Source organism: Herpailurus yagouaroundi, unplaced genomic scaffold, assembly GCF_014898765.1.
Source record: "Herpailurus yagouaroundi ecotype Mexico unplaced genomic scaffold, PumYag 142, whole genome shotgun sequence".
Taxonomy (NCBI): domain Eukaryota; kingdom Metazoa; phylum Chordata; class Mammalia; order Carnivora; family Felidae; genus Herpailurus; species Herpailurus yagouaroundi.
Genome location: NW_024412397.1, coordinates 48,478,793 through 48,494,997, shown reverse-complemented (window position 1 = coordinate 48,494,997; position 16,205 = coordinate 48,478,793). Strand labels below are relative to the sequence as shown.

At 46.3% G+C, this 16,205-nt stretch overlaps 1 protein-coding gene across 4 annotated transcripts in view; it reads left to right on the top strand.

The window, feature by feature from the left end:
* LAMA3 (laminin subunit alpha 3) overlaps positions 1 to 16,205 on the top strand; it is a 279,417-nt gene that overhangs the window by 170,878 nt on the left and 92,334 nt on the right. For all 4 annotated transcript variants that reach the window (XM_040479219.1, XM_040479218.1, XM_040479217.1 and 1 more), the window contains 4 exons: positions 342 to 553; positions 1,991 to 2,195; positions 14,967 to 15,111; positions 15,815 to 15,955. In XM_040479219.1, coding sequence (XP_040335153.1) covers positions 342 to 553; positions 1,991 to 2,195; positions 14,967 to 15,111; positions 15,815 to 15,955 — 703 coding nt within the window. The remainder of the gene's footprint in view (positions 1 to 341; positions 554 to 1,990; positions 2,196 to 14,966; positions 15,112 to 15,814; positions 15,956 to 16,205) is intronic.

Here is a 16,205-nt window from a genome sequence, read left to right as displayed (position 1 = left end):
AGACACATATAGGTATAATTTTTTTGGTAACCACTTTATTGAGATATAATTCACATACCATGGAATCCATCCTGTAGGTGAATTTTCACCCTTTTATTTCAGCTATCAAAAGTTCCCACCAGCCAGTCCTGTGATGTGCTCTGGAGTGGATGGGCACAAGGAAGGGTGGCTGTCACTGGCTGTGAATCCAGGGGTGGGATAGTCTCTCATTTCTTCCCAGACTCCAAAGCCAGAGCCCCGTCCCTAAAACACCCTTTGGTGGAGCAAGAGGGAAGGAGAGGTTGGGACTCTTACTGGGCATGCCTCCCGCGATAATACCGTGAGTTATTTTGTCTTCACAGCCCCCAGACGGCCTCTGGATTCTGTAAGACCTCTGCCAGATCCCTGGTGGCCCTTTACCACAAGGGTGCACTGCCCTGTGAGTGCCACCCTACTGGGGCCATTGGCCGTCACTGCAGCCCAGAGGGCGGGCAGTGCCAGTGCCAACCCAATGTCATTGGGCGACGGTGTACCCGCTGTCGAGTGGGCTACTATGGATTCCCACGCTGCAAGCGTAAGTGCATGTTTGGGTCATCCAAGGTTGTCTCTGGCCCCAGGTGGGTGATGGTCAGCTAGGACGGGCAGGCCTTTTTTTTTTTTTTTTTGAGAGAGAGAAAGAGAACGAGGGAGGGATTGAGGGAAAGGAAGAGAGAGGATCCCCAGCAGGCTCCACGCCTAGCATGGAGCCCAACACAGGGCTCAGTCTCAAAGCTGTGAGATCATGACCTGAGCCAGTATCAAGAGTGAGACACTTAACTGACTGAGCCACCCAAGTGCCCCTAGGGCAGGCTTTCTTGAATTTCACTGTCCTGGAGACTCACCTGTCACCTGGAGATCTTGTGAAAATGCAGATTCTTATTCAGGAGGCCTGGGTTGGGGGCTGAGAGTCTGCATGTCTTTTAAGGACCAGATGATGCCCATGCCAATGGTCCATGGACCACATTCTGAGTAGGTAGGTTCTAGAAGAGAAACATTTGTTTTTCCCATGTTATGGGACCCATGCACTTGGCAAAGCAGGTGAGTGTAAAGAGCCTTAAGCATGGAAATATTGGGAGGCTCAATCCCTCTTCTATCGGAAGCCCCTTCAATTTTTGCAGCCTAACCAGAGTTCAACTGAAATAGGAGGAGGTGGGGCACCTGGTTAGCTCAGTTGATTAAGCATCTGACTCTTGGCTTTGGCTCAGGTCATGATCGTACGGTTCACAAGTTCAAGCCCCACATTGGGCTCTGTGTTGACAGCATGGAGCCTGCTTGGGATTCTCTCTTTCCTTTTCTCTCTGCCCCTCCCTAACTCATGCATGTATGTGTGTGCTCTCTCTCTCTCTAAAAATAACTAAATAAAACTTAAAAAAAAAAAAAAGAAATGGGGGGAAGGGCCAGGGTCACAGGAGCATAGTACTGTCTGAATGGGAAGCCCAGGGAATTTTATCTAAGAACCATCTTGTGGCCCGAGATGCTGGGTCAGCATAGGCCATGTGCAGTGAGAGGTCCTGGTGTAGTGCACACAGAGTCCTCTCCTGGAGATCAGCCAATGCCTAATGGGGGTCCTGCTGCTGTATCATGCCCTGACCTTGAGCTCAGTGCACTAGGGTGATGTGGAGGCACTTCAGGGAGCCTGTGAGGAACAGGACCCTCTGACGAATGAGAGGTGTCTCATTAGAATGGCTTGTAACTGCAGCTCGGTGGGTTCCTTTGAGTACCTGTCTCGGTGCCAGTGGGTCCAGCTGTGCCTCACACTGTGTCTGCCATGAGCAGGTGGTATGGTTGGTCTTGGCTCCAAGAAAGATACCTTTCAGATCTACCATGCTCAATAATGGCCATAGTGAAGAAAAAGTTGAGACATTTCTCCCAGACCCTTAGAAGCTTCTGGAAATCCTGGTAGTTGGTGAAGTCCTGCTGGTGGCCAGGCGGTGTCTAACCCTTACACCATGTCTCTTTATTCCCTGGCCAGCATGCAACTGTGGCCGGCGCCTTTGTGAGGAGACGACGGGGAAGTGCCTCTGCCTTCCCCACACGGTCGGGCCCCAGTGTGAGGTGTGTGACCCGCATTCCTTCAGCTTCCACCCCCTGGCTGGCTGCGAAAGCTGCAACTGTTCCAGGAGGGGCGCCATTGGGGCGGCCACCCCAGAGTGTGACAGGGACCACGGGCAGTGCAGGTGAGCTCAGGTGGATTCGCCTGTTAGGGCCTATTATAGGAAGATGTCATCCGCACGCTCCGGTCACCATTACTTCCCGTGTCTCACAGCTCCAAGGACTGCACTGTGTTCACCTCAGGGTGGAGCTCCCCACCGAATGGGCTGTGGTGTGTGGAGTAGCGGTCCCTTCGGACCTGGGGAGCCTGGGGAGGTGGATGGCCAGTCGCCTGAGGTCACACAGCCTTACCCATTCACTCCAGTGTTGTTCTCAGTGTGTCCCATATGTATGCATAATTAAGTTATCATTTCTTCCACTGTGTCACCTTGTGGTGAGCACTAGCCATTTGTATTTAGGTTTGGGCTCCAAATCTTCATTCTAGGGTAAGCGGGCAGGTTTGTTGAGGACAGTGCATGCATGACAAGGTCCAAAGCCCCCAGGCCTGCCATCCTGTCTCAGACAGGCAAGCTCGAAGCGGGGCTGGGGCCTCCATGGTGGGCCTTGGTTGGGGGTAGACAGGCAAAATAGGTAGGTATACTCTAGAGAGCCTGACCTGAGAGTGGGGCTGCGTGGGGACTAACCGAGAGGTCCAGCGACTGATAAGAAACAGTGGCCGATGTCAGCTCCCGCAGACACTGCATTGCTAAGAGGTTCTGCTCAGCAGGTTGAGCTCTCATTGGAAACTGGAGGCCAATGTCACCTGATTGCATGTCGTCAACCTGATCTCAGCAGGACTGGTGAATGGCCACAAGGGATGAAGGCTAGATCCAGTCTCCTAGGAGCACAAGCTGGAAAGAGTGGAGCAGGAGGTTATGTGGCAGGAAGACTGAAGCAGAGCCACCACATTCCAGGTCCGCGTGGCAGTGTGCAGGAGCAAGCAAGCGTAAGGGGCGTCACCCGCCCTATATGATGGGGAATGGATGGTTTGGAGTCCATGCCTGTGATCTGGGTGCGACAGGCCAGACAGTGGCGGGGGCACGGTTGCTGCTGGTGGCAGGCATCCGTGACTGTAGTTCAAGAGCGGCTGTGTTAGTTTCCTGTAGCTGCTGTAACAAATTATCACAAATGGGATGACTTACAACAATAGAAAGTTATTTTCTTATCGTCAGGCTAAGAGCCCAAAATCAAGGTGTTGACAGTGTCATGCCCTTTTTGAAGTCTCTGGGAGGGACTCTGTTCCAGGCCTTTCTCTTACCTTCTAGTGTTGCCAGCAGGTCTTGGAGTTGCTTGGCTTATAGATGCATGACTCCAGTCTCTGCTCTTCACATTTTCTGTGTTTTGCTCTTCACATTCTCCTCTGTGTATGTGTCTCTTATAAGGACACAGTCAAATTGGATTAGGGCCACCTTACTCCCGCATGACCTCATCTTAACTTGACTATGTCTGCAAATACCCTAGTTCCAAACTTCTCAGGTCCTGGCGATTAGAACTTGAACGCATCTTTTTGGGGGAGAAAATTCAACTGTCTATAGCAGCCTAAGGAAGGACCCTTGACCACACCTTTAATTGTTGCCCGGGTGCCTAACAGCTCCTTTGTGCTACAGGAAAGGAAGCTGAGTGACAGCCTGAGTCATGAAACATTCTGAGTCTTTAAAACCACAGGTGTGAGTCCCCCTTGAATCAGCTCAGTTGCTCATTCTTCTCAAACCAGGAGCCTAAACTGAGTGTGATTTGCACAAAGAATTTGGAGGTGATATTCAGTGTTTTCTCACCACCATTAGTTAACATTACATCAGGTTCTGTTCCCTCCAGTACTTAAGCTGTTCTCTGGAAGGAAGTCAGGCACTTAGTTCATTACTGAAGATGCTACATTGGGTGTCGAATGCGCCCATGGGCCTGTGAAAACGTCTGACTTATTTCCAGTTAATTACTGACGTAAGAAGACAATGGCACTTAGGGTGGAATCACAGACTTCCACCAGCACCTGTAGGAATGCAGGAATGCTAAAGAACAGAAGACACACTGTGCCCAGGAGTATAGGCTTGTGGCTGGAGAAGGTGGAGAAGCAGGAAGCTAAAAGGACCTCTCGGCACCGATCACGACCCAATGAACTTTATAGAAAGGAGAGAGAGAAGCAAAAGAGGTGTATGATCCTATGACTTCGTTACTGACCTAGATTTGCTTCTCCAGGGAAAATTGCCTCCATTCCCCCTCTTTCAACCCTTGGTCCAAAAAAGTAGCTGGACAAATGCCAGAATCATGTAGATTTGCTCTCTCACATGGCCATCACTACCTCATTTCAGCTGGGCTATTTGGTATTCCTTTCCACATCTCCTCTCCTGACCTCTTTATTTCATATAGCTGGCTTTTTTTCTTCTATTCTTTCATTGATGGGTGTCATTTTCCCTCTGGAGGCTAACAGCCCCACTACACTTTTCATCTTGTTCTTTTCTACCTCTCCCAAAGGCCTTCTTCCCTCAAATAGCAATTGTTGCACTGTTATTTTCTACTACTCCCTTACCACTGGCATCTCCCTTTTTATGTTCCGTAGCTGCCAGTTTCCCTTTCTTGAAATACAAAACCCTCTTATAGACAGCAAACTGACAGCCAGTCATAAACATTTAATGCCAGAGCAACAGAGTATTTGTAAATAAAATGTGTGGCTCTCAATGGAAACATCCACAAGGATAGGGAAGATGGAATATTTCTCTCCATGAAGCCAAAACAGCAACAAAACAAGGTCTTCCATCTTGGTATGATAAGTGGTCATGGAAGAATTAGAACAACAGTTGAAAGACAGTTATCCAAGCCAGTCTGTTGCTGCTGAAACACTGTCTAAAACACACACAAATATCCTCAGATATCTCCTAGAACATCCACCAGACCAAAGGAAACCATAGAATTAGGACTGGTTTCAGAAAAGGAAATCCAGGGTGTTATAAAAAAAGCAAACAGATTGAATTAGGAATAGTTATTTTTTTTTAATATATTTGAAGGACAAATCAAAGGAAATAATTCAGTGTCTTTTTGTTGAATTGGTTTGTGTGAATCCTTCAGCATGAAGAGTATCTGACAAATAAGCAGGATGAACGAAAGGGGAGGTCTTAGCAGTAAAATCTTCTGCTCATTTGGAACACCTGGGTGGCTCAAGTCAATCAAACATCCAACTTCGGCTCAGGTCATGATCTCACAATTCGTGGGTTCGAGCCCTGTGTCGGGCTCTGTGCTGACAGCTTGGAATCTGGAGCCTGCTTCGGACTCTGCATCTCCCTCTCTCTCTGCCCCTCCCCTGCTCATGCTCTGTCTGTCTCTGTCTCTCAAAAATAAATAAACGTTAAAAAAAAAATCCTCTGCTCACTCAAGAGGCATAGCAGGAATCTGGAGATAAAAAAAAAAGCCAAGAGAACAAGGTTTTGTCTGAACAGGATAAGCAATGCATGACCTAGAGGATGTGAAGCTCAGGAAAGAGCAGGAGAGGAAGATAAACAAGGGTGTGCAGAATGGTTATCAGGGAGGGAGAGTGCTGGCCAAGGATGGAGCCCAGGATTCTGTAGTGGCCTCAATCACAGCTGTGTGAAGAAACTTTTAAAGTCCTAAATACTGAAAACATTATAGTTAAATTAAAACAAAACTTACTAAGCCACAAAATAAGTGTGTGGCAGACCAACAGAGTCCTGTTTTTCCACAATTACTACTTCGGCTTTTCTTTCGAAAGCTGAACATACAAGTAAAAAGTTTGGGGCTGGGGGGCACCTGGGTGGCTCAGTCGATTAAGCGTCCGACTTCGGCTCAGGTCATGATCTCACAGTTCATGAGTTTGAGTCCCGCATCAGGCTTTGTGCTGATAGCTCAGAGCCTGGGGCCTGCTTCGGATTCTGTGCCTCCCTCTCTCTCTGCCCCTCCCCTGCTTGTGCTCGATCTCTCTCTCTCTCTCTCTCTCTCTCTCTCTCTCTCTCTCTCTCAAAATAAATGAATTAATTAATTAAAAAAAAAGAGTCTGGGGCTGAGATGGAAGTTTGGGATTGGTTAGAGTAACTGAGGACCCCAAGGAGTAGGCGTGGCCACCCAGGAGGAAGCACCAGGTGTGGGTTCTGCAGGGGGTACCTTTGTTTCATTGTTGAAGGCAAAGGAACCAAGGAGATGGAGAAGCAGTTTTCAGGCAGGAGGCAGAGAGGAATTCTCTGTCTGAAAAAGGGAGAATTCTAAAAGGGGGTAACTGGTCAACAGAATAAATTGCTGCAAACAGAACCTCACACATGGTTTCTCAATCCTGCTGCCACAGAAAAAGGAAATCAAGAATACATTAAAAGTTGGAAAAATGCATTGAGGCACCATCTGTGATAGATAAATAGATTTACCATAATATTTTAGGTAGAAATTATAAGGGGTGTTTAACAAAGTTTCACTAGCCAATGACAATTCAGTAGATTGAAAAATTCCTAACTCAGGACAAAGGCATACTGTGTAGTTCTGCCCAAGCCCAAGGAAACATCAACAGGAATGGGATCTCATTGGCCTGTATCACACCTAAACCAAGAGGTGAAATTGGTTCTCTTGACCTTACCAAAGAGACTGTAATAACCTGATGGGATGACATATCTCTCCATGATCAAAGTACATTTGTCATGAAAGGACCCTTGACAGATAATGCAAGAAATACTTTCAGTTTATTATGACTATAAATTGCACAAATTGCTCATGGTAATTACACTGTTTATGCTGAAAAAGCTCTGGATTACCCAAAGGATTTTTTTTTTAAATATGAAATTTATTGTCAGATTGGTTTCCATACAACACCCAGTGCTCATCCCAACAGGTGCCCTCCTCAATGCCCATCACCTGATTTCCCCCCTCCCACCCCCTATCAACCCTCAGTTTATTCTCAGTTTTTAAGAGTCTCTTATGGTTTGCCTCCTTCCCTCTCTGTAACTTTTTTTCCCCCTTCCCCTCCCCTATGGTCTTCTGTTAAGTTTCTCAGGATCCACATAAGAGTGAAAACATATGGTATCTGTCTTTCTCTGTATGACTAATTTCACTTAGCATAACACTCCCCAGTTCTATCCATGTTGCTACAAAAGGCCATATTTCATTCGTTCTAATTGCCAAGTAGTATTCCATTGTATATGTAAACCACAACTCCTTTATCCATTCATCAGTTGAGGGACATTTAGGCTCTTTCCATAATTTGGCTACCAAAGGATTATTTTTTTAGAAAATAATAGAGGGGCACTTGGGTGGCTCAGTCAGTTAAGTGTCCAACTTTAGCTCAGGTCATGATCTCATGGTTCATGAGTTTAAGCCCCGCATTGGGCTCTGTGCTGAGAGCTCAGAGCCTAGAGCCTGCTTCAGATTCTGTGTCTCCCCCTCTCTCTGCCCCTCCCCTGCTCACACTCTGTGTGTCTGTCTCTCAAAAATAAATAAACATTAAAAATTTTTTTTCTAAAAAGAAAACATTAGAGAAAAGAATGATCTTCTCCTCACCCCCAAACAAAATTTCCTGATGGAAATGAAGAATGTGTTTAGAGGAACCTAAAGTTCATGTGAAGGAAATGATCAAAGATGTCTGGAACTTGCAACAAAAAGTAAAAAACCTTTCTCAGTGATACAACAGACTGTCTTGCAGTTGTACAGATTATCACAGATCACAAAACTTAAACATTGGAATTTTCAAATTTTATTTCACTGTTTGTAGGTGTTCAAGTTTATCATACTAAAATAAAATGAAACTTACAAATATTAATCTACTTTAAAATAAGTTACAAGAATAATTGTAGCAATCCACAATACTCAATCTCTACTTAATTAAAACTGTTTAGGGGTGGCTGGGTGGCTCAGTTGGTTAAGGACCCGACTCTTGATTTTTGGCTCAGGTCATGATCTCCTGGTTCATGAGATTGAGCCCCACATCAGGCTCTGTGCTATCAGCAAGGAACCTGCTTGAGATTCTCTCTCTCCCTCTCTCTGTCTGTCCCTCCCCCACTCACACTCTTTTTATCTTGCAAAAATAAATAAATAAGTAAACATTTTTTTAAAAAAAAACTGGTGTAATTTTAGAGACAACTGAGAATAAATTAAGTTGGAACTGTAAAACTGAGCCCTCGACTCACCTTTGTCATTAGCTGAGTAGAAGACTGAGCAAGTTACTCTGCCTCGCTGGGTCTGTTTCCTAATCCATTAAAAGTTTGGTAAAATTATCACTACCTTTCTACCTAAATTTAAAATCCTGTTCTAATTCCTCTTCAATCTCTGATTGTAACACAGAAAATATTTTAAAATTATGTTGTATAAATGCCAAAAAATCCATTCTTTTGGCCGACCCTACACTGAGTTCTTAAAGATGCTTCTGTTGATTAAGATTTTGTTTTTAGTAGCAATGCTAATTCAATCTGATATAAGACCATGAAAAAAAAACCTTTGCATTGCTTTTAATAATGGAAGATTATGTCATCAGATTCTGTGAACAGAGGAGCTAGAATGTCCTCAGAAGATTCTATCAATCACTGAAAGATACAAGAAGCTGCAAATCACTGCTTTAAAGAACTAGCATGATGCTGACCACTTTCAGGCTATCTTGAGATCAATTAAAGGAGATGGCAGTCCACCTGGATGTTCAGTGAAGCCACCTGTACAAATGCACCTTTTCAGAAGAGCAGGAGCAAAAGGAACACCTTTCTGGCAGGGGAGGGATCTCTATCTAGGCGAAGCCTCACAGATTTACCAAATGTTTGTGTTAGATGGAGAAGTAAAATACCAGAAAAGGTCACAGACTTGGCATTCTTGGAACAGAAGTGCTTCTAGCTAGGCAGAGTTCCATCGGCCCTGCCAAATCGGAGAAGCAATTCCTTTGATGCACTTCGTCAGTTCATAGGAATGGTAAATTCCAGGCAGCTTGGGGGGACACTGGGACACGGTGAGCAGGGTGGATGAGTCTCCTACCATGGGGATGGAGCTCAGAGTTTTTACCTACATTTTCTCTGTCTTCCTACATCTTCTGTAACACCAGTGTCTTCCTCCATACCCTCTGAATGATCTTTGGCTGTGTCACTGGTTCACTATCCTGCTCCCCAGCCTGAGAGGATGTGTGGTGTGAGTTTGCACAAGGTTGCATCTGCCCTGGCACTCACCATTTGGTGATCTGAGTCCGTCTCTTCTCTCTCTGCCTAATTTCCTCGTCTATAAAATAGAGATGCTAGAGGCACCTACCTCGTGAAGTTCTTTAGAAGATTAACTATGCTGTGCAGAAACCCTTAGAACACTACCCGATGCACACTAGCCCCAGTAAGTATTAGCTATTATTATTGTTTGCCAAGTGCTTGGCTGTCTGCCTTCTTCCCTCTATACTTTGTCCTCCTGAAAACCCACCCATTCTCCTGGCTTCTGCCACCCCCTCCTGGATGATTCCAGATCCAGAGCTTCAGTCCTGACCCTTGATGGCTAGCTTATCCTACCTTCATTGTACATCAGTTCAACCTGGGTTCTTTTATTGCTTAATTTAGGGGACCTCAGACAAGTCCCTTAAACTCTTAGAGCATCTGTCCCCTCACATGTATAACGAAGTGTTAGATTAGATGATCTTTTAGGGCCCTTACAACTCCCAAACTCTTTCAACTCTGATTCCATATCTGAAACCCCTGCCATTGTCCTGCCTTTCAAACCATTTCTGCCTTTAAAAATTTTTTTTAATCCTACTTACTGGTAGTGGTCTCTTCCCATCCCCAAAGCCTGAAATCCCAGTATCATCTTAAAATCAACTCCTTTTCCCTATAGTCAATCAGTTGTCAACTTCTGGCAAGATATGTATTATCCCTTTTCTTTCCACGGCTCTCTGCTGCCACTTTGGTTAAGTTCTTTTACCCCCTCATATTTAAATGATAATGGTGGTCTCCTCGTTGACCTTCCTTTTCCTGGTTTACTGAAGCCCTCATTCATTCATTCATTCCTTTTTTGGCGGGGCAGGGAGGCTTAACTGAAAAGGAATATGCTAAGTACACAATTATCCTGGGATTTAAAAATCTATTTTCCCCATAATTTTGTCACTAATACATAGAACTATTAATCTAGTCTACAAAACTTGAGGTAATGTGGATAAATGCATGTATGTTTATGATTTTATCTTCTTGGTATTTTTAACTCAGATGAAACATTTTTCTCAATTACTGTGATTTTTTTTTTTTTTGCCTTAAATTCTATTTTGTCAGATATCAGCATGTTTTGTTGCTCAAACTCTATCTAGCACCATCTCCAGTTTGGGTGCTGTGCCTCATGCAGAAGGTACACGTGCCTACTAATAAGAGGTCATGGTCTGAAGGGGGAACCTATACTAACCACTAGTGTGGCATGGTGAGGGCCATGTTGTGTGCAGGTTGCCTTGGGGACACATGGAACTGCCAGGTGCCACTTTCATCACATCACTGCACAAGAACCTTTCTCAACAACCTGATAGGATAAAGACTGGCTTTCGTGGTAATATGGCCCCCACCTACCCTAACTTAAGCCTTTTTTCAGCTTTCTTCTCCGACTTGGTTTTCTTACTTCCTCTAAACACTTTATATATGTTCAGTTTTCCAGGTATCCGTTCTCCTTCCCCGTCTTCTGTTACATGTATCCTTCAAGCATTATGTGTTAAAAGCACAAACTTGGGACACACGGGTGGCTCAGTCGTTTATGCGTCCAGCTCTCGATTTCAGCTCAGGTCATGATCTCACGGTTTGTGAGACTGAGCCCTGTGTCGGGGTCTGTGCTGGCCCGTGCGGAGCCTGCTTGGGATTCTCTTTCCCTCTCCCTCTACCCCTCCCCGCCCTCTCTCTCTCTTCCTCTCAAAAATAACCATCTTTATGAAAAAAAGCACAAACTCAAAGAAGGCATGAAGCCTTCTATGAGTCCGCAGAGATATCCTCATCATCTCATTGCCTAAATGAGATGCTTACCCATCCCATTTCTCACATGATTACCTCATTTTCTGCATCTCTGTGTCCTGTGTTCTCAGTGAAAATGTGCCAAGGTCAAGACCCACTTATTCTACTTTATCCCCTCCCTTCTGCATCCCCTAACACAGGGATATGTGTATAGAAAGCACTTAGTGATTATTGAATGAATTGATGACTGAATAAGGTAGACTTTCGATTCTAGATTACGACTGGGGTTGGTGTGAGTGTGCTATTAAGAGACCCACTGTATTTAATGAGTAAAGGGTAGAGTTCACTCTAACACCTGATTTTCTAGCTGTTTGTGCAACACAGCAAGCACCCACACACGCGCAGATGTTATATAATAAGGTCTGGCTACAAGCCCATTGCCTTGGAGATGAATTCACTTGACCCGCACCCCCGGTGCCGCCAGTCTGCACCTCCAGGCAGCCTCCGCTGGAAATTTCTTGCCTTTGCAGGGAGGGTAGCTCCTTAGGCAGCAGAGCATCTCTCTGGAGAAATGTGTCAAGGTCAGGCTGACTTGAGGTAGTTTTTAAGAGATGTTCAGCCAGACTTTCAAGAGGAAGTTTCCTTTTTATTCCCTGTTGTCATGGCACCACCAAAAAGTCATTTGGCTGCTTCTTTCTGCAAATGATTCATATGTTCAGTGCTCAAGAATCCTGATATTATATTCTCCACGTTTTGGTTAACCCTTCCCTGTCGGTCCCACCTGGGGTCCTCAGGGTCAGCTCACAGGTCCCTGCTCTTCTCACTCTGCTTAGCTTTTTGCTTTTTCTCATCCATTCTTATGCGTTCAGCTGCTGCTTGGGTGCGGAGTGAGGCCCAGAGCTGTACCTTCCCTCACTGACGGGCCACAAGCCCTCAGCCCACCTCTCCTTGCCACCACATCATCTCACAGCATTCTGAAATAATTAGGCAAGGAATGATTTTGCTTCTGTTTCTCTTTGTCTCAACAGGCAGCTTCCACAGCTGCCCTCCCTGTAAAACACTCCAGGACCCTTTGTTCCCACTCAAGGGAAAATATAAAAAATAGGCTCCTGTCTGTCTGTCCTTGTCTTCAAGGCCCAGGTCCAGGTCATTTGCTCCAGGGGCCACCCTCAGCCTTGTCCACCAGTGGCGTTCAGCGTGTGAGGGGCTCGTTTGGCACCAGCATTCAATCAAGGCACCCATAAGCCAGAAGCCCTGCACCTATGCTAAAAGAAGCATGGACTTTGGTTCGACAAGGTGCTCAGTTGGCAGTTTGTAACAATAGCACTGTCTTCGCACAGCATCCTTTTCCTCCTGGGCAGGTGAGAGGAGCAGAGCCTGCCCAGCCTAAGTCAGGCCATCTCCAAGCTCCTCTTGTGATCAAAGTTGCCTCTTTCTGAGGAGTTTAGTAGGGGGGGAGGTGTCTGTACTGTCTTCTTTCCCATCTCCAGACCACCAGAATCTTGTGCTCCATGTCACTGCTCCCCCCCAGAAATAAGGAGTCATCTGGGACCAGTCTTTTTTTTTTTTTAACTTTTTTTTTTTTTTTTTTTTTTTTTTTTTTTGCTGGAGTGTCTGATTGCATTTAGTCTGAGTCACAAGAAGAGAGCAGGTGTTATCAATCAGGGCCTAGGAACCCTCTTATAGTGAATGCAAACTTGTGTGTTGGAAAGAGAGAGAGAGAATGAACGAAAGGGAAAGAAGAAAGGGAGGAAGGAAGGAAGGGAGAGAGAAGGAATGAAAGAATGAAAGGAAGAAAGAAAGGAAAAGGAAAGAAGAAGGGAGGGAGGAAGGAAGAGAGAAAGAAAGGGAAGGAAGGGAGGAAGGAAGGAAGGAAGAAACAAAAGAAGGAAGGAAGTCTGTGAGTGGCCCATAACTTACCCAGCTTTGAAGAGGAGTCTCTGACTCCCGCAGTTTCTGTCCACCGCACTGGAGTGAGGACTTGAAGCAGAGTGTTGACACTTTCCACCTACATTGCTATAGGTGTGATTTGGAATATTTGCTTCCTTATGGAAAGAATTTCTGCAGGTGTAAGGTAGGGAGGAAGGCCAGGGGGATGGGGCTGGGAAGAACCGCAGGGACATCTGACCTGCCAGCAGCCCTTGCAGGTAAAATGAATTAGTCTTTTTAGGTGTGCTAAGTGGGATAACGTAGGGACTCCCATTTGCTCCCCTTAGCCAATGCCATAGCAAGAATAATGGGAGCAAATTCTTACGTGTGTGCACAGTACTCTTCTAAGGCTTTTCCATATATTGTTTTATTTAATTCTCACAATAATCCTACGAAGTAGATGTTGTGATCTCCGTGTTTACAGATCAGTAAACTCAGCTGTAAAAAGGTTACTTTGCTCAAGGTTCTATATCCAGTAAGTAGCCAGGTTGGGATTCAAGGCTGGGCTGCATGGTCCCGAGTTTGTGCTCATCACACACAACATTCTGTACTTGATTATAAGCAGGTATTTGCCAAAGGCAAACTTTGTGGGACAGAAAGTTAGATTTCTCTTTTTCAGGATGGTCCCTGGGGTAAGATATTTTAATAGGTTTTGGTAGCACCTTAGTGGTAAAATACTTCGTGTCAGATTATACTCCCAATGTTATGATATAAAGCACATTTTCTAGTACTTTCTTTAGACCCACAAAGAAAAGATCAGCATGTGGATCCCACCGGACGTCAGCCATGGAGCTCAGTGATGGAGCTGGTACCCACTCCTTCTCCCTCTCTTCACCCCGCGGGGTGCCGGGCTTCTCAGTTCTGCTGGCAGCTCACTGCTCTTCTCACTCCGTCGTCTTCTGTGCCTCCCCCTCCATTCTTTGCCCCAAGTGCACAGACATGTCGATGGCGCCCCGCTCCCCACAGAGCCTTCTTCAGAGCCCAGGCACAGGGGCCGCTGCCCACCCCAGCATCCACTCGGGAGCCCAGTCTGGATGACTGGGGGTCTTCCTTGCCTTCCCGCCTACTCTCCCCTCATTCAGAACATTACAGGCCCCAGCAGCCTCACCCCAAAATAGCTTGGAACCCATCTCTTCTCTCCATCCCAAATGCCTTTGCCCTAGTTGAGCCCCTTTTCCCTCTTGACTCCGCAGCCTGCTGCAGAATTGGTCATCTTGACTCCATCCACACACACATCCAACCACGCTCTTTCCTACTTAAAACTTTTCTAGATGGCGATCCCTTGTCCAAGAGCTTGCCGTGGTGCCTCATCTATCTCCACAGGGGTCCTGGGAGGCAGCAGCTAGCATTTCCCCTTTCACAGATGAGAAAATGGGGCCTTAGAAAATTATTAAGATATTGTATCTGCTGGGTGCCAGAGCTGGGATCAGTGCTCCAGCCAGACTGCCTTTGGTGCACAGGGCTCAGCCACTGCACTCCACCAGACAGCGTCACAGAAGCCAGCACTTCTGTCCCCGTGAACTGCCTCCTGCCTCCCTCTTCAGCTCATGGGTCAACTTTCTCCACTCATACGTGTGCTCCCTGCACACACCAGGCTGTTCTTCTCTGTTCTTTCTGTCTGGAACACCTGCCTCCACTCCTACCCCACGACATTTGCCTTTTTAGGTTCAGCTCACACATCACCTCCCTCCGGGACCCTGGGTCAGAGCTGCTCCCCCAACCCCTGCTGAGACCCCATGTGCATGTTGTCCACATTTCTGCCCTGCCACGTAGGCTCGGGGGCTGTGTCTGTCCTTGCACCCCCAGAGTCCAGCACGAGCCAGACCCAGGAGTGACATCCAGGATGGTCCTCCTGACTGCTTTGTGGAAGCAAAAAGCAGTGTGGAAGCAAAAAGCAAAGAGATGGTCCTCTCTGCTGCTTTCCATTCTGCCTTGGGCAGTGAGCCCCCATGGGCAGGCACTGTGTGTTTAGCTGGTTTCGTGCAGGAACTGCTCTGCTGCTGTGCAGGTGGACTTCAGAAGTGTGTGGCCAAGACGATGAACACTTTTGCTCCTTTGCTTTGGGTCTAGGTGCAAGCCCAGAGTCACAGGGCGGCAGTGTGACCAGTGTGCTCCTGGGTTTTACCACTTCCCCGAGTGCGTCCCCTGTCATTGCAACAGGAATGGGACTGAGCCAGGGGTCTGCAACCCAGGAACCGGAGCTTGCTTGTGCAAGGTGAGGCAGAACACGTGATGCCAGGGGCGCCAGCCACTGGCCAGTGAGGAAGTTCTTCGTGTCGGGTCAACGCATAAAAATATGTGGGAAGTGGGACTGACTTGCAATGGATTTCCACAAGGCATGTAGCATTTAATAGTTATTATCTCATTTGATAGAAATAGTTACAAGGGAAGACCCCGCCTATCCTTTGGAGAAGATGTAGACCTTAAGAACCAGAAGACTGATCTGGATCCTTTCCAGAGAAGTTAACACTGAACTTTAGTCTATAATTTCAAGAGGTTCAGAGCTTCCCCAGAAGCTTATTCCTGACCCATAGACCTCAAGTTAATAATCTGCTCCAGGACATCCTGCCAGGTGCTAGGAGAGCTCCTAAGTCCCAGCATATGTTTTGAGGTGGTAGTTAGTGGAATGAACCAGCCCCCCTCCCCATACTGTGAATCCTTATGGTGCTAGTTCTCTACCCTCAAGATGCCAAAGGGCACCTTGTGAAATTGAGAAAATTCTGTCTTTCGTTTAAGCGTGGTAGAATAGTTTAAACAATTAATGTGATATAAAAGCTTAGCAGTTATATAACTTTCCATGTCTTGTTAGCATCCGCGTTCTAACATCTCGTATTGGCATTAATGTGTGGAAGTAGCTAATTGCAATCCGGGAAGCTTTAGAAGAAACCATCATCTTGTTTCGCATTTTATTTCAATAGGAGAACGTGGAGGGTACGGAATGTAATGTGTGTCGAGAAGGATCCTTCTACTTGGACCCAGCAAATCCCATGGGTTGCACCCGCTGCTTTTGTTTTGGAATAAATAACAATTGTCACAGTACACATAAAAGAAGAGCTAAGGTATGTATGGAATTAGCGTTTTGTTTTTATTTAGTACCTCCTAGGGCTTGGGGAAATTTTATATGTTACTTTGTTAAAATGTTAAGGTTCGCCCTCGCCATTCCTAGGCCTGCGCTCTTCTTTCCACAGACGTCCTCACGCTCAGTCCCTCAGTTGGTCAGGTCTCCTCAAGGGCCTTGGGCTCAGAGGGGCCTTCCCTCGCCACTCCCTCCGAAATAGCTCACCCTGCCCGCTCTGTATCCTCACCTTT